Genomic DNA, 23,093 nt, shown 5'->3' with positions numbered 1-23,093 from the left:
TTCTGAAGAAGAATGTCCCAGGCTGCTGCTCTGAGGATCTTAGCAGGGCTGAGGTCTGTCCCTGGAAACAATAATGCCTGTTTTGGTTGGCATACATAATACAGATGAAGGGAGGCTGGATGAATGGACACACTTCTCTATATTCATGTAGGAAGAGCCAGCTACATGGAATATAATGCCCACAGAGAAGCAGAGATGCCAATCACCCTTAGACCCTGTGTTCTTCAGGTGTGTTGGGCCCAATTCTCAGGGGCCAAGGTTATCAGTACTATGATACTTGCCCAGTTTGGCATCTGAGCTGTGGAACACACCTTCAGATTCAGCTTAAGGTCAGGGAGGTATCTTAAGCTCAAGATCCCTTCACATTTCCTAGAATTAGCCAGATTTGGATCTCTGTATTGCCCCTACCTTTCTCCCCATTGTAGGACAGCACAAAAAAATGTAAACTGAGCAGGTGAATTCAAATTGTCGGAGGGTAAGGGGAGTATTTCCAAGTTTCATTTCTTGAGATAGGGCCTTGACTTTCTTAGAGTAAGATAAAACAGTGCCAACATGGTAGAAAATAAAATAGTAATCACCGATAGAAACAAGTTGGGGTAACAGGCTATCTATGCTTTCAGGTTCAAAATATGATTTATCTATGTCACATGTACATCTTGGGAATGTGGCTGCTGTATTTCTTTCCTCTAATTTAATATCTCCCAGGTATCCTTTTTTTATTGAGCACCTGGGTACTTGGGTTAGATTCCTTTTTTCTACATGGGCAATCAAAAGAGTATCAAGCAGGGCTGGGGTTGTGGCTCAGCAGTAGAGCACTCATCTAGCACGTGCAAGGCCCTGGGTTTGATCCTCAGCATCACATAAAAATAAATAAATAAAATAAAGGTATTGACAATTAAAAATAAATATTAAAAAAAAAAAAGAGTATCAAGCAATCAGCCAGCTAAACTACACCGAGACTAAGCTCTAAAACACTGGAGTGCTACTCACAGGCCCAATGGGTCCCAACCGTTGAGGTATTTTAGCAAATCTGAGTCAAGACCCAAAAATCTGGTAAAAATTTTAAAGCAGCTTCCTGATTGATACTAATTTGTAATAGGGTTTGGCAGTACCTTTTGAATGTCCATCCTTTCTTACTGGTCTGTTGCTTTAGTTGCTCCTTATTTAGTATATAAATGTTCCCTATGAGAAAGTTGGCTAGGGTGGTGATCACATCATATTCCAGTCCAGAAATTGGACTGAATAGCAGCAGAAGCTCCAAGAAGCAGAGCAGAGCTAGCAGAGTTACATACCCACAATTTAAAAAACTCTAAATGAACTTAAGTGCCTAGCCCTAAATTTAACTCTTTCATCTTGCTCAAAGTAATTTACTGCACATGCATTTGAGGGACACAGCATTCTACTGATCACCACAGAAAGGAGCCCTCAAATGTGACACAGTTGAAGCTTCTTCAGCATTCCTCTCCTTCATTCCTACTTTGAGCCAAATAGCCCAAGTCCCACTCTCAACACCACACAGAAAGCAATGAAGCACAAGTTGCTTTAATCAAGGGGTGAAGTCCTCAATCAGGGGGACCTCACTCAACCTTTGGTGGTGGGGTCTCAGCCTACCCCCCACATGCCCTGAGGCCCCTCAGGAAAGAGGGAGCAGCTGAACAGCAAATTATGGAAAAGACCAGGGGTGGGAATGGGGAAACCCAGGTTAAGGAGCAAGAGCAGGGCGTTGACAGGATGGGAGCGAAGCTGAAGGGGGCAGGAAGAGCTTAACCCACATGGTTCTACCTGGGGGTTGGCTGAAGTGGCTGTGCATTGGGCAGAGTGGCACCAGGAGGGTTGAAGGGGGCAGGGGAAGAAGTGCTTAGGAGATGAGGCGACTGTGAAGCTGGTGCAGCTGCTCCTGGGTCAGTACCAGCCGGTGTCGCTGTCCGAGGCCAGCTGCACATGAGAAGGTCACTTTGCCCATGTAGACTGTGTCATCTTGCTGTTCTTCCTTGGCCTTGGTGAGAGGAATAGGACCCAAGGTCAGGGGTTCACTTAAACTGTGGTTCCCTGAAGGGGTCCCTGAGTATTGACACCAATACAACCCTTGGGAGACTGAAGCCTTGAGCTTTTAGGCCATGGTGACCAAATTTTTCAAATTAGAATGGGGATACATAGTCTGACAAGGGGGTTTTGAGTTCCTACTGTTATCAAAAGTGAAGGGAGAGGGCTGGGGCTGTAGCTCAGTGGCAGAGCACTTGCCTAGCATGTGTGAGGCACTAGATTCGATCGATGCTCAGCACCACATTTAAAAAAATTAAAATTAAATAAAGGCATGCTATCCATCTACTACTATAAAAGATTAAAAAAAAAAAGTCAAGGGAGGGTTGGTGGTGCATGCCTATATAATCCCAGTGGCTCAAGAGGCTGAGGCAGGAGGATCACAAATTAAAAGCCAGTCTCAGCAATTTAGCGAGACCCTGTCTCTAAATATAATACAAAATAGGGTTGGGGATGTGGCTCAGTTGTTGAGTGCCCCTGGGATCAATACCCAATTCTCCTCCACCAAAAAAATCAAGGGAGGTGATATCTGCATGCTAAAACATTAGAATTTTTGGAAGTACTGCAAGCATTTTTGTCTCTTACAAGTAATGGACTTCCAAATAAAACAAGGTTTTGGACCTGAGACTCTAGGTCTCTCCAGATTCTTGAGCCCTCCACACTATGCCACCCTCCATCCCATGCTCCCCCCTTACCCTGAGGAAAGCTGTTGAAGGGAAGGTGGCAAAGTCAGTGGGGACTGTGGCTCCAGGACGCTGAGATACTGTTTCCTTGAGGACCTCATCCTGGGGGAGGGAAAACAAGGGTTTATTTAGGGGACCCTCCACAGGCTTACTTAAGACTTCCTGGTTTCTGAGACACCAATACCAGGGGAGCAGAAGTCCAGTCCTCTCTATTACAATACTTCGGCTTTCACCTCCAACCCCGTCCCCACTCCAATATCTCTCCTTCCTTTATAGATCCTCATCTTTTAAGACCCAATTCAGTTTCCATTGCCTCTGAGAAGCCATGACCAACCAATCTACCCTACGACGATCTCAGTTCTGACTGAAACTGCAGACAGAGTCACACACCCTAAAAATGATCCTAACTTGTGCATTCTGTTGATAAATCTTCTGGGGCTGGGGATATAGCTCAGTTGGTACAGTGCTTGCCTTGCATGTACAAGGCCCTTGGTTCAATCTCCAGCACCACAAAAAAAAAAAAAAGAAAGGAAGGAAGAAAGGAAGGAAGGAAGGAAGGAAGAAAGAAAGAAAAGAAAAAAATATTTATCTTCTGACAGTTTCCAAGGCAAGAAACTGTATTCCCTTCTATGATCTTTCCAATGTGCCATCTAATGCAAGGCTGGGCCAAGAGGAACTCCAGAAGCACCTGGCTCCACCAGTGAAAGCTCTGAATGAGTGCCATAGGGTAGAGAAGGACAGGGTATGAACTGACCTTGAGTTTTTCAATGGTGTCACTCAAGGACTTGAGCTGAGCCACTTGTTCCATAAGCTGGGCTGATGGGCTCTTGGCAGCTATAGGAAGGGAAAGCTAGTTAAGCCCACCTAGAACCAGACAGGAAAGTGGTCTGGATTAAGGGTCAGGAGTGTAGGTACTGGACTTTTTCATGGAACAGGCACTTAAAATGGGTGAATCGGGAAAACTGAACACTAAAGCCAAAGTTCACAGATGGAAGAGCCTCTACTGTTCAGGGACTGCCTCAGCTAGGGCTAAATCCCTGGGGATAAGGAGACAGGCATGTTATTCATCTGAGGGGTCAGTAGTACATACCAGGGCTGGTGCGAGTGATATCTACTACATGAGTGCGCGTGCTCAGCTGATTTAAGGTCTCCAGCAGCTGGCTGGTCTTACGGTACAATGCACCAGCTGCTATCTCACCGCCAGGGCCCTCTTGGGGTGGAAGGGAAAGCTTTGCAACATGCAGAGGGGGTAAGGCTGCCAAGGATGCCTTCATCTGGGCTCCCTGTGGGGATAAAAACAGTGGCAGTGTTGAGAGGTGCCAGAAAAGCCTCTGCCATCCATCAACAATGGGAGGGTATGGTCCACTCTCTACCATAGTCCTCCCTGTGTTTCTCACCTTGAGGATACTGTTCTCATGCTGGAGCTGAGAGATGTGCAGCCTCATGGCAGAGATCTGCTGAAGTAGTAGGGGTGAGTCCTTCACCAGTCCCGGGCCTGGCAAGGACCCTGGAGCCTGTCCAGGAACAACCCCTGTGGATACCATAACAAATGTTCTCAGCCCCAAGTAGAAAGGGCTAAAAACTGGGCCCCATCCCTGCTCTTCCCCTTTCCTCATTCCTTCCCACCTCCAGTCCTGGCTGTCTACAAGGGGAAACCTTACCCTGCTCCACCAGCCCCAGTTCCCACCAGCCCCAATTCCCGCCAGCCCTGGTAAGCCCCAGCCACAGTAGGTTTCTACCTCGCTGCTGTTCTTCTGTGTTCAGGATAGCCCATGGGGGAGCAGGAAAAGAGGAGAGAAGAATTAGGTAATTTGGGGGCTTAGAGGACATACCAGAGGAATCCTGGACATGACCTGCAGGAAAACCCTTTTCCTGATGACCTTACTTTCTATATAAGACCTTGCCCCTCTTCTTGGAGTAAGAGTAGATATGTGTAAAAGAAAGCTCAGGGGCAGGAGGCCATAGTGAGGGTGCAATGTGTGAAAAGAATGGAAAAGTGAATGTCCAGGAGGAAACACATGGGGCATGAAACTGTTCTTGCCTCCCTGCTCCATAATCCATCTCCAAAAACAGCATGGGAAATGCTCCAGACCCCAAAGCTCTGCATCCTTAATGATCTCCTGCAGCAAAGCTTAGATTAAGGTTGTGAGTACATTCTCTTGCACCTCAGGTTTCCCTATTGCTCTGAGACAAAAATTCCATTTTTTTGTTGGTAAATTTCACTAATTCTGAACCAGTGTTTGCTTAAAGAGCCTATGCCAAAATAATACAAGGTGGTAATTCTGAAGACTCCCCACAAAGAACATGGAACTATCTGTATCATAGGAGTCTAATGTCACAAAGGTACTTGGTCATCTCCCAAAATCATAAGGCATCAGTGACAAGGACTTTGATAAGATCAAGACCCTAGGTGAGGTCACCTGATAAGATAGGAGAACAGAAAAAGTTTAGAAGACCTGATGGTTTAATTCCAAGACAAGAAGATTGCCCTCTCTAGGTGAAAAAGGTAAGTAAGAAACTGCAAATACAAACACCTATATACCTGCTATCCAGTTGAAAAAATATTATAAAGGCCCTGTGTATTGTCATATGAATACATGTTCCATTTAAATTTCAAGATAATTTTGTCAATACACCTATATTTTTGATATAGATTATATTCAGTCTATTAACCAATTTGGAGGGCAATTCCACCTTAACAATATTAAGTCTTTTGATCCACAAACTTGGGTTGTTATTTACATCTTCTCTAATATCTGTTAACAATGCTTTATACTCCTTTGTTAAAATTATTCCTAAATTGCTGTTGCCTAGCATGCATGAGGACCTGGGTTAGACTCCCAGCACTGCAAATAAATAAATAAAATAGAAAATTAAAAAAAAAAAGAAACTGAAGGGGGAATGAAAATGACAATAGGTTAGGTGAGAACCAAGATGGTAGCAGTCACTTCCCTACTAGGAAACTGAGAAGACTAGGCCTAGAAGCCAGAAAAACCTCCAGGTAGGGACCCCTGACATTACTGAGTGGGTAGACAAAAGTCAGAACAAAAGTACAAGCAAACTTTGGAGAAATACACAATGGAAGAGATAACCAACATAAAATGAAACCACATGAGCTCAGTGGGGAAATAGCACCCAAACAGAGAGAATAAAAAGCAAGCATCAGGCAAGGGCAGATGCCCTGGGAGGGAAGAGTGCAGCTTCTGGAATATAGGGCTGGGACAGAAATACCAAACAGTATACCCAAAAGGGACAGATACTAGAGTCCAACTGTTTTTATTATTCTGAATGTCACTTGCTAATGTCCTACTTTGATCACAGACACTTTGCAGGTATCTTTAAGAAAAGAAAAAACTTTGTTTCTAACTAGGCAAGCACATTCCTGGATGAACATTCAGGAGAAAGGGGACAGGTGTCAAATGGAAGCCAAAGATAAGAGAGAGGACAGTCAGTTTCCTCTGTGTGATTTCTGCCTATCCCACTGTACTTACCGCCAGCAATGCCAGAGACCAGGGTAGCAATGCCTGAGGGAGGGGGCCCCCGGAGCCCCTCAATTGTGCGCTTAGACTGGCTATTCAGCCGTTGCTTTAGCTCTGCCTTCTCTGCCTCCAGCTGGTCGATGTCAGCCTGTAGTGCATCCATTGTTTCCTCAAACTCTCTGTGAAAGAGAATCTGGGTTGGGGTAGTGTCCCTTCCCCATGTCCCCACATGATTTTTCAGTCCTGAAAAGTCCTTGGGGGTAGCCCTGCTAGTGAGGAGCTAGGGAAAAGGAGGCACAGGCAAGCACAGGTTTAGGTTGGAGTGATATGATGGAGATGGAATGGAGAAGGGAAATGGGTAAAGTCTCATTAGGAGGGAAAAGGGAAAGGGTTAGGGACAGAGTCTCAAGCAGAAGGAAAGGTTGGAGGAAACAGGACCCCAGGGAAGGTGCCTGACTTCTCCTTCTTCCGCAGGAGTGCCTGAGTCTCCTCCAGCCGAGTCTGAACTTTTTCAATGCGCTCGTCTGCATCCTTGGCAGCACTGTCCAACTTCTTCTCCAGGAGGCTCAGCCGCACATTGGCTTCACTCAGCTCCTCTCCCTGAAAAATCAGAGAGGTTGAAGTTCCCTAACATCCTCCCCATGGCCCTGGGGAGATTAGACCATGAGACAGAAAGCTCCCTGATGGCTACCTGACCACAAGCCCCCATTTCTCCCCCATAACCTCCACGCCTTCTCAGTCCTGATCTCAGTCACAATATTTGCAGTTGCCTTGAGTGCCATCATACTTCCTAGCCCCAAAACTCTGAGCAAACTCTACCCTCACCTTAATCTTGAGTGATTTCTTTAATTCCTTGATAACTGTTTCTCGATCTTCAAGCTTCAAACCCAGGCCTTCAGCATCTGTGATCTCAGCACGAAGAGCTGCAGCCCGCAGTTCAACCGGAGGAGGCTAAAGGATTGGGTGGGTCAGAGGGTAGAGCACTGAGAGGAGGGCACCAGTATGCTTCTTTCAGAGTGATCCAGTCACAGGGGAAATCTTCTTGCCTTCTAGGCAGGATATTGTTATTCAGATGCCTTTCTCCTACCTCCTTGCCCTCCCACAACCAGCGGCAGCTCTGTAAGTTGTGCTCCTCTGCACTGCAGCTCCTCCAAAGAAACCTCCACTCACCTTGCTGGGGGGCCGCTCTGCATCATACTCCCCCTCCTGCATGGCTGTGGCCAGCTTGTTCATGGTGCTGATGAGGATGTTACACGACTGGCGCAGACACTCATAGGGGCTGCTGGAAGGGCTCCCATAGATCTGCAGGAGCCAAGGGCAGGAGTGAAAGCCCCACACTGGCCACTAACTCCCCATCCCCTTCTGCCCCACCATCCAGGCCAACCTGCTCGCTTGCTTTGAAAGCCAACTCCTCCAGTGCAGCCACGGGCAGCCCCTCATTTTCTGCCAGTGGGGCAATGAGCTGGGCGGCAGCAGCTGCCACCTCCTGCAGTACAGCCACCACCCATGTCAAGTGTTTTCTGCAGTCTAGGAGTGTGTCAGATACCTGTGTGAAAAGCTAGAGTCAAGAGCCCACCCTAAGTCCCGCAGCAGTTTCTAGCTACCTCAGTTCTGTGCCCTGACCAGGTCAATCTTAACATGTTTGTACCCTCCTGATTTTATTCTGTTTCTTTCCCTTCCCCACTTGCAGCCCTAAACCTGTGGTCCAAAGGCCAGTGCTGCGGGGATCCCAGGAGCATCCGTCCCTGGCATACGCCTTCGGATCTTCTTGCAGAATTGGCGGATATCACTGCATGATGTTTCCAGGTCCCGGAGCAAAAGGGCAATATCTGTAGCCTCCTGTCCACCCTACATGGGAAATAGGAAACGGATGGAAAACCAGGTAAGCCTTAGGACTAGAGGTGAAGCGGTAGGGACTAAGAACAAGAGCTCACACAGATCTAGATGTGTCCTCACCTGCAAGAAGGCACGCAGCCTCCCCACCTCCACGCTCATGCAGTCCAGGGCACTCTGCGTAAACTGTGAGGAGAGAAACAGGTGGTTATCAGCTTTAACAGGAGTTCTTTGCCCCATCATCATCTCTAGGAAGCCCCCATCCTCTAATGACCCCCATATATAAGTGAGTCCTCTGTCTTCCCTGATCTGGCTTTGGTGACCTTGTCCCAATCTTATTTGACACCCACTGGGGCCTGATCTCTTGATCTGATCCTCCACTTCTGAGCCCTATAGGAGGCTCAACCACTGACCCACACACTTCACCTTAATGTGGTCGGCCAGCTGCATGGTACTTTCCTCGGGCTGTTCGGCAAGATGGATGCTGTACAGGTGCTAGAGAAAGATGACAGAAATAGCCTTTAACAAGTGAAAGTGGGGGAAGTTCTTCCCAAACTATTATTTGAGCCCTGGTCATTATAGAAGTCTCAAGAGGTAGGAGAATTCAAAACCCTCAGGCAGCTACATCATAAAGCAAGTTCAACTAAGAGCAAATTGAGCCCTAAGCAGCCAGCCTGGGACATATAACCCTGAATACACTGGCAATGGTTCCCATCTGGAGAAAGCTTCCCTCCCTCCTGCCCCAAGCCTACATATTTTCTACAGACCTGGTAGTACTTGATGGCCTTTGTGAGAGGCTCCACATTGACAGTCTCATCCAGCTGATCCTTATGCAGCAGTTCAATGAGGAAATCTAAGGAGCGCTCATGGGCACTCATCTCAGGATAGAGGCTGCCCACCTTCTTATAAACATCCACGTTGCACTGAGAGAGGGCACTAGAGACCAGAGAAGGGCTGTGTGAGACCAAAGTCTTCCAAGCAATCTCAGTTCCTGTCATTCCTGGACCCATGGTCCTGGAGTAGGAATCAGGAGCCACTTACTGTTCATATCGGTGTAGTGTAGCCTGCAGCAGACTCAGCGAATATACCAGTCCAGCAGCAAAGCTGAGCTGCTCACCTGCAGCTCCTCGAAGCCCAGGCCGCTCTGAACAATTCTCACTTAGTTCAAACTTCTCCTGGGCCTGCTTCCGGATCAGCTCTGCCTATGGGAAGAAGACCAAGGACCTGGAACTCAGAGCAGGGGACGGAGAACACAAACTCAGGAATACAGGATACAGCTTAAGAACTATGTGGGGAGCATGGACACACATAGGAAAGCAGAACTAGTTCTTAAATAGGCTGGAAGTCTCACTGGGGAGAGGGTAATGATGTGAATATTGGTGCTTGTGAGAATTTTAGGATATAAGAATTAAAGGGCAGTGGGACCAAGCTGACTTAAAGCTGCTGCTCCTGATCTCTTTCCACCTAAAATGCCAATTATCCCCCTCTTTAGCTCCTAGCCACCTCTGGCTCTTAGCTTAAATGTTATTCCCTCAGTCACAACCTGCCTCATTTAAATAAGATCCTCAACTGGGCTTTCTCAAATACCCTATCTCTCCTTCATAACACAGAATCTATAATATATCCATCGTTTGTATCTATAGGGGATTGGCTTTAAAAATCCCCACAAATACAATAATCCACGGATGCTTAAATCTCTCTCATTAAATGGGACAGTATTTGCATCTAATCTATGTGCATCCTCCTCTATAGTTCAAATCATCTCTAGATTATTTACAACACCTAATGCAATGTCAATTCTATGCAAATAGTTTTTATATTGTATTTTTCAGGGAATAATGAGAAGAAAAAAAGTCTGTACATGTACAGTACAGATGCAATTTTTTTCACAAATATTTTTTATCTGCAGTTGTTTGAGTTCACAGATGTGGAATCTAAAGATAAGGAGATCAACTGTATATGTTCACATGTGACTTTGTTGTCTGTGTTCCTCTACTACATTTTTGCTATCTGAACTTGGCATCCTCAATGCTTGGCTCTTAGCAAGTCCAAAAGATTTTTATTGTACATATGACTAACTGGCCATACCTTACAAATGAGACGAGGCATGAGCAGCAGCACCAGAACGCAGTCATGGTCCCCACCTGGCCGAAGGAAGCTGTCAGGCATGAAGGCTGTCAGCAGAGACATGTGCCGATTGGCCTGGGCGACCTCCATCTGTCTCAACTCCATTTCAATTGCCTGTGAAATAGACAGGGAGTTGGACTCTCATCTAGAGTCTAAAAATCATTAAACCTTGCTTTACCAGGTCCCTTGCTTTTAAGTTAAGCCCAAGCCAGTAGTCTTCTAAACAACCACACAAGGAACCCCGCTCCCCCAGGATTCTGAAGCACAAAGCCCAAACCAGGCTAGCCCACAGTCATGCCTAGGCTCGGCTCCCTAACACCTGGCTCTCAAGCCACCCACTTTCCTGACCTTGGCATGGGCTTTAGTCTCGGCAAACTTGATTTTGAAGTCAAAAGTCTCAGGAGGTGGCTGCTGCTGTCTCTCTACAGATGCTTCCTGCTGGTTTGTCAGTTCCCGATTCACATCCTAGGAGGAGAAAGAGTAAGGGACGGTGGGGTCAAGGTAACCTAGGGTGATGGTAGGAGAACAAGACTTAGGCAGGCACCTGTAGGTGAGCAGTCAGTTGGCGATATTTTTTGATGGTTTGTTGGTAGTCTGCAACTGTTTCCTGGGCTGCCTCTACACGCTTCTGGGCCTCACGAACCCGGGCACCTGCCATGTCCAGCTGCTCCCGCAGCTCTAGTTCTGTCTCTCGTGCATTCTCCTGGAGCTCATCATTCATCTCATTCATTGCTTCCTGGAATACAATAAGTAGTTAGGGGAAAGCAAAAACAGGGTTAGAGTAGAAGGTGCAGGATAGGTCATCTTACCACACACCCTGTTCAAAGGTCAGGGGTCATGTGTCAATCTCTCTCTCTCAGCAAGTCCCTTACAAATACCCTCCATTAGGGTCAGGAATCTGCTCTTCTCTTACCAAGTCCCCTACAGTCTCCCTCAACTCCCGCACTTTCTCTTCCAGATTCAGGTTCCGATCAGTCAGCATCTCCACCATCTCCTCAGCACCCAGAGCAGCATCCACCTGTGTTATGGGGAAGGAGCCAGGAAAATCACTATCAGAAGGTGACTAGAAAGGGGAAGTGGCAACAGAAGAATAAGGTAAGGGGATTCTAGGCAAGGGCTGGGTTTCACAGACCTGCTCCTTGAGCTCATCAATGGTGCTCTCTGCCTGGCTCAGCTCCTCCTGCAGGCGCTCTCGCTGTTGCCGCACAATCTCCAGCTCTTGGTTTTTCTTTTCCATGAGTTTCTGGAGCTTCACATGTTCCTGCTTCTCTGAGGAAGAAAGATCCCGCATCCTGTAGGAAAGAGAGAGAGGAGAACATGTGTCAGAGTGACCTGCAAGAGGTGCTTTAACACAGTCAGAGGCAGGAGAGTGAAGGCCAGAGCCAAGAATTGAGAAGCCTACCTCACCAAGGCATCCTTTAGGCGGGCATTTTGTTCCTCAAGCTGTTTGAGCTGGTAACTGGATGCAGCCCCATCTGAGCCTGGGGAAGATCATTAATATGTTCAGGCCTGGTCTCACCCCACTACTTGGGCCCTGCAGCTCCTGGCACCTTACCCTTTTTCTTTAATCTCAGCCTTTAGTATCTCCTTACCCTTTTCTTCAATCTCAGCCTTTAGTATCTCCAAGTCTGTGGTGAGCTCATCCACACGCTCCTTCAGTGCTTCAACCTCCTGCTGCAGGGACTCAGCCCGTTCTTCAGCCATTTCCTTATCCAGAGTGGCCATCTCAATGGCATCAGCAGTGTCGGCCATTTCCTCCATATAGCGTTCCTTTGCCTCTAGTGCCTCCTTGGCTTCCTAAGGAGGGGAAAGGGAGGTGGGGGCAGGAGGAAACAAATGCCCTATGTTGTTCTTTCTCACAAGGTACTCCAGGTTGTAGTTCCAGTCCTGTTTCTAATTCACCTCCTTGGGTCCCTCAGCCTCCCCAGCCATCCCTTCCATCCTGATTCCCACCTTCCGCGCCTCCTTGAGGCGCCGCTGCAAGTCTGCCTGCTGCTCCTGCATTTTGCTCTTCCATTCCTGCACCTGCTCCAGTTGGATCTTATGTTTCTCCAGTTCTTTCAGCTTTGCCTTATCTTCTGCCCGCTTTAGCCGCAGGGTCTCCAGTTTCTCCTCCAGGTCCCGTACCTGGGCCCTCAATCCCTCTTCCTCCTGCCAAGAAAAGGTACTGCTATCTATACACAGCCCACCCTGCCTCCCCTGAGACTGAGCTGGAACAGAGAAGATGAAATGTGTGCAAACATAACCCTAATCCCAGAGTCAAAAGCAAGTGGCATACAAGCATTGGAGAGAAAACCATGGTACTATATATACCAGAAAAGTATGAAGAAAGGGCAGGAGGATGGGATATACTTCTGTGATAGAGTGCTTGCCTTATATGTACAAGGAACTGTGTTCAATTTCAATACCTGCCTCCCCCCCCCCAAAAAAAAAAGGAAAGAAAGAAAATCGAAAAGAAAGGAAAAGATAGCTTCTTGGCAATAACAAGATACCTCATACACTATGTTCCCACTCTTTCTGATCCAAGCTAGGTCTTCCCCAACCCCAGGAAATTTCTAAGACCCAGCCAGAAATCACAGACCCCTTGGTATCTTGATTCTCCTTTACCCCCTGCTAGTCCTTACCTTGGATGGGGAAGGAAGTGGGGGAGCTGCTCCAGGAGAGGTGAGGGCTGGTGTGGGGATGATGGGTGCTGCCAGTGGAGTCTGAGCCGGGGTGCTGGGCTCACTGCTGCTTAGCTCACCTGCTGATGCTGAGCCAGAGGGGCCCAAAGAGCTACTGGCCCCAGCCACCCCAGTACTGGCTGGGCGAGTGGGCTATTCAGAGAGAGCAGTGGCAGGCCAGAAAGAGAACAGAGGATGGGGGCAGTGAAAGGGAGAGAGACAGCATGTGAGAATATGGCAAGGTTTAGAGACAAAGAAGGGAAAAGACAGAGTATGGAAGCACAATGAGAACAGAGACACAGTGAAGGGGAGAGGGAAAGCGACACAGTCAGAAAGCAACATTGACAATGGACAGAGGGAGGAAGGAGGGAGGAAAGGATGGGGGAAAACATGAGATTATAAGGTTCCTCCTTTGGCACTAACCCCACATTCCTCCCAGCTCTGGCACTACCCTTTATAGTAGTAGCTCTTACTCCCTAGAACTCTCCTCTGTGACCCACTTGGGATCATTCTAGCAGTTTCTGAATACTCCCAGTCCCATCCTTGCTCTGGGTCTGTGCCCAATTTCCCCAAGGTGGGGGTGCCTCAATGTCATTCCCAGAGAGAAAGAACAGATTAGAATTTGTTCTGATATTCATGTTCCCAGAGAAGGCTGGGCTAAAAGTGGGGGTTTCAGGCTCTCTACCCTTCTTAGGACCTCCTAACTCTTTAGAAGTCAAGCTAAATTGCACTCCCTTGGTCTATGCCAGGATAGCCTACAAATAAAAGAACCAAAGTGAAAATTATAGCCCTAGATTCCTCCTTGAAACAAAGTACATAAGCTAACCCTTCTGTAATCCCCTAAGACAAATGGGTTCTGATCAGGTAACATTACCCAGGTCCCTGTAAGGGCAGAAAACTCAGGAGCCATCCTGAAGCCCCAAGCCCAGGAACAGACAAGCCTTCCCAGTACTCTCCCCAAACTTCCCCTAGTGGGATGACACTCAGAAACCACATGCTACCACGAACACTCCCGATCAAAGGCTTTCAGAGACACATCTCCTTCCTCCGACATTTTATACTGTCAAGTTCTTCACTTCTCTTCTGATCCCTCCCCTCAAAACTGGCCAAAGTTACCTTATTAAAGAAAGCCTGTCCTGATTAACCACAACCCCTTCACTTCTCTTTTGTACTCAATTTTCTGGCTCAGAGGACCTTCTAAGAGCTGGAAGTCATTTTCCCAGGGGAGGCCTGTCACCAACCCCAGGCCCTTCTCCCCCCTCAAAGAGAACCCATGATACTTTGTGATCAAAATTCACTTGCTAGTACACATGCCTACAAACATGCACATGCCTGAAACATTTGTGCACACTCAGCATTGGCTTGCATGGAGGCCTATTTGTTCTCACCTTGGGCCGCCGAGTTGTGGTCTGGACAGGCAACAGGAGCCAGAGAAGTGGTCAGGAAAGAAAGGATAATGGCAGAAAGACAGACAGCAAAGTGACAGCAATGAGAGCAGAAAAGTAATAGGAATGGGGCTACAGTTAGCCACCACCCCCATCCCATCCCCTTCTCCCTCCAGTGAATCATAGAAATTCCAGAAACCCAAAATTCCTATTCCTCTTGGTTCCTGCTCCCAGTTTTGCCCAACCCTTGCAGGCCTCACCCCTTCAGACACCCTGAAATCCCAGAGGTCCCTGTATCCTAGGTTGAGCCACAGGAGACCAAAGGCAGTAGCTGGTGAGAAAGTCTCCAGAGACTAGTCCTTCTGTGCCCAACTCTCCCACTCCAGCCCAGAGTCAGAAGCCCCGCCCAAATATCACTGCAAGGACTTTCCCAGGTCAGGCTCTTTCTTCAACTGCTAGACTCTATAGAGGACTCCCTAGGAACCCAACCCTGCCACCCTCCCGCCATACACACACTATGACAACAGTGATATAAGCTCAAAAGTAAGAGATCAGATATCTAAGGCAGAACAACATTGCTGTCTTCCCTCCCCCTCTCCCCAGGACCAGACCCTGCAGCAGTCCATGTCCCTAAGGCAGAGGGCTCAGGTGTCAGGACTATGAATATTGCATTAGCAGAAGCCCAGAGCTCAGCAAAGTAACCCCACCCAGCTGCACAGAGAAAGGTGGGGGTAGGCAGCAGCACAGGGAAACTACTGTCCTAAACCAAATCCAGAAACCCTTTGGGCTATTGCAAAGTTGTAAATGGGTGATTAACACCAATGGGTATTCTTGCTGCTCAGCGTCTCATTGCTGTGGCAAAGAAGGTAACATTTGGCTTGGGCCCTGTTTCCAAGAGACTCTGAGCCCAAGGAGCCTATCCCTACCCCTCTTACCCTGGACTAAGCTTCCAAAGCTGTGGGTCAAAAACTATTCTAGGCCCCCATTCTGCCCTGTTAAAGCCCCCTGAAACAAACCCCTTGGGAGAGGAGATACTGGGAGAATAACCAAGAGTCATTCTAGCAAAGGCTGAGAAGGTAAGTAGGCACCAAGAAACCTGGGTCTACTTCTCTAGCTTCTACCACAGGAAACTCTCCCAAAGCTTGTTTGTAGTAGAGGCTACATGAAGCCCAAGCCTGTGAAGCCACTGGGTACAAGGCCTGGAACACAGACTGTCAGTGCCAAAAGCAGGCAGGGTAAGAAGAAAATGCCCAGGGGTGGGGCCCGGTGGTGACACACCTCACCTCTGCCTCCCTCTTCTTCACCCTCCTCCCCCAACCAGGTAGACAGATGAAGTCAATCAGCCGCCACCCCCACCCCAGCTGCCTGCTGCCATCATCACCCTGGCAACCCGGTAGCAGGACCAGAGCAAGCAAGAGTACCTTTCGGGCTGTCGGTGCCTGTCTCATCATTGCAGAAAACCAAAGAAAGCACGGAGAGGAAAGAGAAGGAGGGACAGAGGAGGATAGACAAACACAGGGAGGAAGGACAGACGAAGGGAGGGAGGGAGGGAGGGAAAGAGACCGAACAGAGGGAAAGGCGGCGGAGACAGGAGATTAGTGCATCAAATCCCAACAATGCAGCCTTAGCTTCCCCAGCCGGCAGCTTCCTAGCCTCCAAATGGCTGCTGCTGAGACACAGAGGCCCCTGAAGGTGCGCAGTAGGACAACCAGGCTCCAGCAGGCACCAGAACAGCGCCTGGCCCAGTTCGCCAGCTTAGGCTGATGGCAGCCTCAGTGGCCGCAGCACCAGCTCCACCTGACGTCATGCACCCACCCTCCTCTGCTCCATGGGGGTGGAGCCACTTTTTCACCGTCACCTAGCAACCACCCGGGGCCCTGCAGGCTCCGCCTTCTCCTCATGACTGGACACAGTCCTGCGCAGAGCCTGCCTTGCTGCTTCTCCTAAAGAACAGGTTCTGGCTCCGCCCTTCCCTCCCTCTTCCACCCCAGAGGGCTTACTCCAAAACGCTAAGCCAGAGGCCATACCAGAAATGGCACTTTATGGAGCCAGGGCATCAGTGGGCAGGGACAGAGGGCTTCTCTTCTCCATGAGTTTCTCAAAATTGCACTCTGCTCCCCTGACTACTCCATTGAGTCTACTTCTCTTATACATACTGGCAACACCCTTGTTTCCCAGGAACATACACCTAGAGCACTCCTCCAGAACTGGTCTTAAGCTCTGAGGAGCACATAGAATGATTAAAGAGCTCTAGGTGACATTCCATGTGTGCAGCAGCAGCTCTAAAGACAGTGTTGGGCTCCTTTCCAATGGTCCCTTGGTTGTAGTCAGGTTAAAGCCTTTCTCTGAAGGGCTTTCCAGAAAGGTTAGGTATTTTGTGAAAGCATCTGTGTTCTCCTCTCCTCCCCCTTAAAGCACTTTTTTGTTCTATCTCTAGTTCTTTCACATGCAGTGAAAGCAAGGACCCTGACTAAGTAACCTGCCTTGAGAGAACCACTGAGGCTGATGACTGGGAGTGGAGTGGGAGACAGAAGAGGCACACAACTATTTGATTGATACCTTCCACTATGAGAAAAGAAGGTACTATAGCCTAGTACAGGCTCTCTAAGTAAGGCTTTGCCACATCTTCCCAGGATTTGGCAATGCTTAGCCCCTTGCCAGGGTCATGTTAGGTTACAGCCAGAATCTTCCTTAGATCTCAGTTTCATGCCCTTCTCTATTTAGGGGACTGAGGTAAAATGGTCGCCCAATCAGGAGACAATAACCAAGGGACAAAGCCAAGTCTCTCTGATCCTAGTATGGGTCCAGCATCCTTTAAAACATTATTTTCCTTATATCCCCATTTCCACCTGAAGTCAGGACCCAGGACCCAAAACAAGTACCAGTATGTGGTCTCCACCATAGCAAGACTCCAAAGCAAAGACCCATCACCCACCAGGAGTCAGAAAGAAGATGTTTTCCTTTCCTTTCCCACTGCCTTGATCCAGTAGTGCTCCATGCAATATCAGAAAGGCCTGAGGCAGTTTGGTGACAAGGAAATCACAGCATTTTATATCCAGCACAGTATATACACTCAGGCACGTGCAGGTCATAGCTTGGGCACAGGCCCAAGGCAGGAGCTAGTGTGAGGAAGAGGTCATGGCATCAATTTAAGTGTTTAAAAATTGGTGGAGGGGAAAGAAGTTACACAGTTCAGCTCCTGCAAGGGGTGGGGCTTTAGGCACACCCCAGAGGTAGGAAGAGACAGAGAAAGATTAATGGGGCAGATTGGGGTTGGTATTCATGGCACAACACATCAGAGGGAAGGTCCATAAAGACTAGGCTTTCCAACTGCTCTTCCTGTGCTCTATTCTCTACAATCCCATTCCCTTGCACAACATTTATCTGGTACTTTTCCCTGTCCTATTCTTCCAATCTATTCTCCTACCACCCCTGAATTTGGCTAAGAACCCCTGTAAGCCAATAAACTATTTCATGCTGCTATTATTTAAAGTTAAATGCTCAGAATTTCTAACTAGGACTCTGGGGCAGTGAGAAATCATCCCTAATGAATGTTTGCTTGGGCCCAGATACTGCGCCTGATGTCCTTGCACCCCTCAAAGGAACTCTGGAAGCCAAGGCTGTCATTTCCTCTGGCCATCCCAGCCTCAAGGTTACACACACATGCATGCAGCAGCCCAAGGACATGCAGGACAGCAGGAGAGTGGGCTCATGGCCCCCACCCACTCAGGCACAAACAGTAAACACACCACCTTCTTAGGCTTCAGTCCCCGCTGCATGAGGAGTAGGAAAGGGCAAAGTTAGAGAATAGACATCACATTGTGCTAGCTGGCCAGACATTCTGGGTATAGGCATTAATACCAATCAGGCACACACAGGCAAGGGGTAGGTGGACTCAGATCAACATCAAGCCTTAGGTGAGAAGAGGGGTTCCCTCAAAGATCAGCTTCCAGGATATGCACACCCTGTCCTAGAGAAGCTAGAGTTCCACTCCATAGAGAGGTGAGTGGACCCACAACACTCTGCAGAATGGCAGAGGGGAGCTAGGAAGGACCCTTCTGTCCATAGCTGAAAGTAAATGGCAGAGGACCTGGCACTTTACTGCCTCTTATAAATAGGACAACTCCTTCTCCCTCTATCTTCTACCTTATCCTACTCTTAAATGCTTTAGATCTTGGCATCTCTGTGTACCAAAAGGTAGGAAATTAGCTACACTACAGGTCAGATCTGTCCTTTCTATAGCCACTAGCTCAATTCCATTTGACTCTGTACTTCTGGAACCTAATAGTTTTCCCCTGCTATCACTTTTACTCTAGTCAAATGTAGCAACCCATACCCACAAAGCTTCCTTCCCAGGAAGGTTGAAGAGACTAGAAAGCTGCAGTTCTAATTCACCTATTGCTTCTACCTGCCTAGGATTGGGTCTCCCTCCCTCTTTCTCTATACTACTCTCTACTCACACCCCCAAACCACTCACCAGTTTGCTAGTCTTTGCAGCTGTCTCAGCTCCCTCTGTAGAAAGCAAACAGAAACAAAGCATGTGTTTGTATATAGAGCTGGGTCAGAGAATATCATGGTGGGGTACGGGGAGATATAACAAGGAAATATGGTAGTGATGGAAAAATTTCAGTATTCACTATGGCCCCTTGTTAAAGCGGAAAAGAGCTGGGACTTCTGGATATGAGGAGGCAGCTTAAGTGGGTGGTTGTTACCTCTTTTGAGGACTTTTGATGTAGAAGAATCAGGAGTCTCTGGGGAAGTAGTATCTGCTCCATCTTCAAATACCTGGATCTGAAACCACAGAAGACTCAATACAGTCAGACCAAGAATAACTGTAATATGGGCCCCTCCCCAGTCCCCAAACAAGCCACAGTATAGGGCAAGGTTCCTAAGGACAGGTCACCAATCTTCCCTTCACTATTACTTCCCATTCTCCCAACAGAGGCTTATGTCCACACCAAGTGCACATGCAACAGATATATGTGCATGTATGCATGCGCATGTGTGCATGTGCGCGCGCGCACACACACACACACACACACACACACACACACAAAGATGGAGTACCTGGGATTGCCGCACAAAAATTCCATGTCCTTCATCACAAGTGAAATACTTCCTTCCTTGGACAGTTCCATCATTTTTGCCCTTTGCTTCATCCAGGATAACGCCTACCCATTTGCCAGTGGCAAAAAGTGTGGCTCCAACATAGGCCACAGTGCCTCGGTGGCCTTTTCCAATCACCTCCACACGGGATCCTACCCGCAGAGGCCGGGCACTTGCCTCTGCACTCATCCTGCTGCCACTGGGCGTCTGAAAAAAAAGGCACACACAGAGTTAGAGGCCTCAGACCAAGGCATCCTAATGCATAAGAAATGCCTCAGCCAAGATCTGGGACTAAAAACAAACAACAACAACAACAAACAATTTTTTCTTGAGCTCCATTCTCGGGGTGAGGTTAGCCCCCAAACTTCCCTTCTGAAAATGTCAGTGATATGACTAAGAGTTAGCCAAATTCTTCTGGAATCTGTTAGAATTTTTAGTTTATATTTAAAATTTATAAAATCAGAATTCATTGATAGATCTGTGAATGTCACCACATGATTACTTTCTCAAGAGCACTGAGATGCCCCTGCACAGAGGAATTAAGCTCAAGCAAATCACTCAGTTTAGACCAGGCTCCCTATAACCAATGCCCTGACTCAGGAGCCCAAGTTGAGTGGGTGACCCTATAGAAGCCTGCTTCCCTCTCCACTTCCATCACTTCTTCAATTCAAATGGCTCTCTCAGGTCTCTCCCCTTCAGAGGCACATAACCGTGTCTCTTTTCAGGACCCCAGGTCATCACCACTTCTTCCTGATCTGATTCCTCTCACTCCCATCCACATACCCACTATGAAACTTCTAATGCCTCACCTGCAACCCATTCAACCATCCAACTTCCTTCTTCATAGCCTGCATTCTGTTGTCTACTCTCTACCCCAAGCTCTGGAGATCCTTTCCCCATGCTATCTTGTTATGAAAAGAAAAATATAGGCCAAGTAAATAACGTACCTCAAATTTGTCCCTTATTCTGTGTTCAGACTCTGCCTAGTGGTTCAAATAGATTTATGGGCACAGATGGGCAAAGCAAAGAAATAGACTAAGATACTGTCCTTGGGAAACTCTCAGCTTCTGACATACCCGTGATGACAAGACACAACATTAAATTAGGTCCCAAATTGGCCTATGGTTTAGAAGAAAATCACACCTAAGCCATTTTTAGCAATAGCAGCTCCATGAACCAGGTCCCTTGTAACAAAAGATATCATGAGGCAAGAAATTACACCATAGTCCTGAAGATTCCACGGGGCTCTCTTCTGATACCCACCACTTGGCTTCAGAACACAGCCCTGCCAGAATCCAAGAAGAATCAGGATACTTCCCAGCCTGTCACTCTCTAACTCCCTTCCCCAGAGAGCTTATCCAGGAAGACAGGGACAGAGCTCCCAAGGGATTCAGGACCCCAAGGACAACAAGGTGTATCTCATAACAAAGGAAACTGCCAGTGACATCAAGACAGACTCAAACTCAGAGACTCCCCTCACCTCCCAACAAGCCTCTCAGAACCAGGAAGACACAACAGTGGGTACAGATTCAATCTGAGACAGAAGAAAGAGAAAGCAAGTGACAAACAACAAAGCAGTTCTAAAGAAGGGCCTCACTTTAAGGCCTTTCTGACCCATCAACCACATTCTGAGTCTCCAAGGTAGTCTGGTCCCCCTCAGGAACCCCTAACCTGGGTACCAGGTAGAGTAGAGGTTAGGCCTTGCCAGTAACCATTAGGGCCCCACTCTAGGTAAGCCTGTGTAGTCTGCCACCATCAGGCTTCAAGGGCTCCTTAGAAACAGTCTGTGGGTGCCTCCAGCTGAGTTCCAGCCTATCTCCCAGCCCCCACAGCAATGATGTCCACAGACACCCAGGCCTTTTCCAGTAGCCCTCCCAGGGCCCATCCCAGATTAGGGCCACTTACCCGGTTATACACGTGCCTCTTGCTCTGGGCCATGCTGCTCACCAGGCCTCTACTCCCTCCCCCAGCTGGCCAAAGACAGAGGAAAAAAAGCAGAAACCTAGGCAGGAGGGTCAGGGCGCTGGGCCCTCATGGACTGACACAGGAACCGTCAAGCACAGCTTTCCCCAGTCCATGGGCCTCACTCAGCTGCCTCCTACCTACCGGGGTAGGGGTGGGGGCAGTGATGGGGGCTGAGGAACAAGTCCCCTCTGCTGCCTGAGGATTCCTGAACCCAGAGATACCGAATCCTGCTTGCCAGCTGATGAGTCTCACTCTGCGCTAGTGCTGCTCTAGACTTGTCAGGAACAGTGCAAGCCTCTGGGTCCTAGTGCTCCCCTGCTTCACCTAGGCCAGACAAGAGGGGCAAGGAACCAAAGACAGGCTCACCCACAGACTCTCAGCATTCACCTCTAGAATATACTGTCTTAGAGTTGGAAGCAGTCTTGACAATTCCTCCTAGCCTGTATCCCCTCACTATCACTTTCCCTCCTGCCCCTGGGCTATGAGACCTCAGCAGCCTCACAAGCATCAAGTAACATTTTAAAATGGTCAGCTACCTAAAGCCTCCACACAGACAAAATAAAGAGTCTCATCTAATCTATGGCTCCCCTGGCTGCAATATGGACCTAGATACCCTGGGCTTAGGGATACTTATCTTCCTTCACTGGCAGAACAGTAACTTCCCCTACGCCACTCTCAAATATAGACCAGATAGCTCAACAACAGAATGATAGCTAAGAGAAAGAAACAGGTCCCTCAAACACCTCTCCATAACTTCAATCCTGACCAGACCCCTAGGAAACCATCTCTCTCCTTCCTTGAAAAATCTCCAAGTTACCACCTTTCTTTAGTCACTATTACACAGGTGGGGAAAGCCAGGCAGGCCCAAACAGTGTGGACTTATGTCTACAGAGCACCTTCAAAACATTTTATAGATACATGGCTAAGTATACTGTTTTTGGACTCAGGTTGCTTTCCTGGTTATATCATAAATTTGGTGTAGTTACTTTAATTTTTGTTTAATAGTACTGGGGATTGAACCCAGGAGCACTCTACCACTGAGTTACATCCATAACCCTTTTCTTTTTATTTTGAGACAGTTACCCAGGCTGGCCTCCAGAATTGTCCTGCCTCGAGCTCCAAAGTTACTGGGATTACAGGTATGCACCATACCGAGTTTGGTCTAGTTATTTAGCATCTTTGTGCCTCGATTTCTGCATCTGTGTCAAGTGGAAACAATCAAAGAATCTATTTCAGAGAGGTATTGTGAGGATTAGCTGAGAAAATCCACATAAAATTTTTAGGACAGTGGCTGGTATTTAATAAGTGGTCAATAAAAGTTAGTTAAGGGCTGGGGGCAGTGGTGCACACCTGAAATCCCAGCAGCTCAGAAAGCTGAGGCAGGAGGATCACCAGTTCAAAACCAGCCTCAGCAAAACTGAGATGCTAAGCAACTTAGTGAGACCCTATCTCTAAATAAAATACAAAATAGGGTTGGGATGTGGTTCAGTGGTCCAGTGCCCCCGAGTTCAATCCCTGGTACCCCCCAAAAAATAATAATAAAGTTAGTTAAGAACATTATCATCATCATAGTTGGACATGGCAATGACCCCACAGATAGGTAGACCAGGGATGATACTGATAAGGAAACAGATTTAGAGAATTAAGCAAATTCCCTGAAATTAAACAGAAGATCAGAAGTGGAACCAAAATCTGACCCAGAGCCCTCTGTGCTTTCTACTGCCTTTCACTGCTCCCATATACATATCTAGGCTTCCAAAGCCATGTAATTCTTCAGACCATGCTGCCTTCAAAAAGTTGGAAGCAGGGGCT

General features: G+C 47.9%; 1 protein-coding gene across 14 annotated transcripts in view; it reads right to left on the bottom strand.

Moving 5' to 3' along the window:
- Nucleotides 1-1,526: 1,526 nt before the first annotated feature.
- Dctn1 (dynactin subunit 1) overlaps nt 1,527-23,093 on the bottom strand; it is a 30,559-nt gene continuing 8,992 nt past the window's right edge. For 2 of the 14 annotated variants that reach the window (XM_021729138.3, XM_021729139.3), the window contains exons 2-32: nt 19,278-19,523; nt 18,923-19,001; nt 18,688-18,722; nt 17,963-17,983; nt 15,632-15,649; nt 14,214-14,234; nt 12,787-12,978; nt 12,116-12,313; nt 11,755-11,959; nt 11,565-11,643; nt 11,295-11,454; nt 11,076-11,180; nt 10,707-10,898; nt 10,511-10,627; nt 10,124-10,276; nt 9,077-9,237; nt 8,803-8,971; nt 8,462-8,530; nt 8,159-8,221; nt 7,901-8,050; nt 7,587-7,748; nt 7,373-7,504; nt 7,028-7,153; nt 6,660-6,802; nt 6,215-6,381; nt 4,463-4,477; nt 4,121-4,254; nt 3,814-4,006; nt 3,478-3,557; nt 2,736-2,825; nt 1,527-1,996 (exon numbers count right to left, since the gene is read on the bottom strand). In XM_021729138.3, coding sequence (XP_021584813.1) covers nt 1,859-1,996; nt 2,736-2,825; nt 3,478-3,557; nt 3,814-4,006; nt 4,121-4,254; nt 4,463-4,477; nt 6,215-6,381; nt 6,660-6,802; nt 7,028-7,153; nt 7,373-7,504; nt 7,587-7,748; nt 7,901-8,050; nt 8,159-8,221; nt 8,462-8,530; nt 8,803-8,971; nt 9,077-9,237; nt 10,124-10,276; nt 10,511-10,627; nt 10,707-10,898; nt 11,076-11,180; nt 11,295-11,454; nt 11,565-11,643; nt 11,755-11,959; nt 12,116-12,313; nt 12,787-12,978; nt 14,214-14,234; nt 15,632-15,649; nt 17,963-17,983; nt 18,688-18,722; nt 18,923-19,001; nt 19,278-19,505 — 3,795 coding nt within the window. In that variant the 5' untranslated portion in view covers nt 19,506-19,523 and the 3' untranslated portion in view covers nt 1,527-1,858. Of the gene's footprint in view, nt 1,997-2,735; nt 2,826-3,477; nt 3,558-3,813; nt 4,007-4,120; nt 4,255-4,462; nt 4,478-6,214; nt 6,382-6,659; nt 6,803-7,027; nt 7,154-7,372; nt 7,505-7,586; nt 7,749-7,900; nt 8,051-8,158; nt 8,222-8,461; nt 8,531-8,802; nt 8,972-9,076; nt 9,238-10,123; nt 10,277-10,510; nt 10,628-10,706; nt 10,899-11,075; nt 11,181-11,294; nt 11,455-11,564; nt 11,644-11,754; nt 11,960-12,115; nt 12,314-12,786; nt 12,979-14,213; nt 14,235-15,631; nt 15,650-17,962; nt 17,984-18,687; nt 18,723-18,922; nt 19,002-19,277; nt 19,524-21,221; nt 21,546-23,093 lie in introns of those variants that run through there. The other 12 variants (XM_021729135.3, XM_021729136.3, XM_040271278.2 and 9 more) reach the window with 12 other exon arrangements.

The sequence above is a fragment of the Ictidomys tridecemlineatus genome, chromosome 12, assembly GCF_052094955.1.
Source record: "Ictidomys tridecemlineatus isolate mIctTri1 chromosome 12, mIctTri1.hap1, whole genome shotgun sequence".
Classification (NCBI taxonomy): Eukaryota; Metazoa; Chordata; class Mammalia; order Rodentia; family Sciuridae; genus Ictidomys; species Ictidomys tridecemlineatus.
This window is presented reverse-complemented; position numbering and strand designations above follow the sequence as displayed.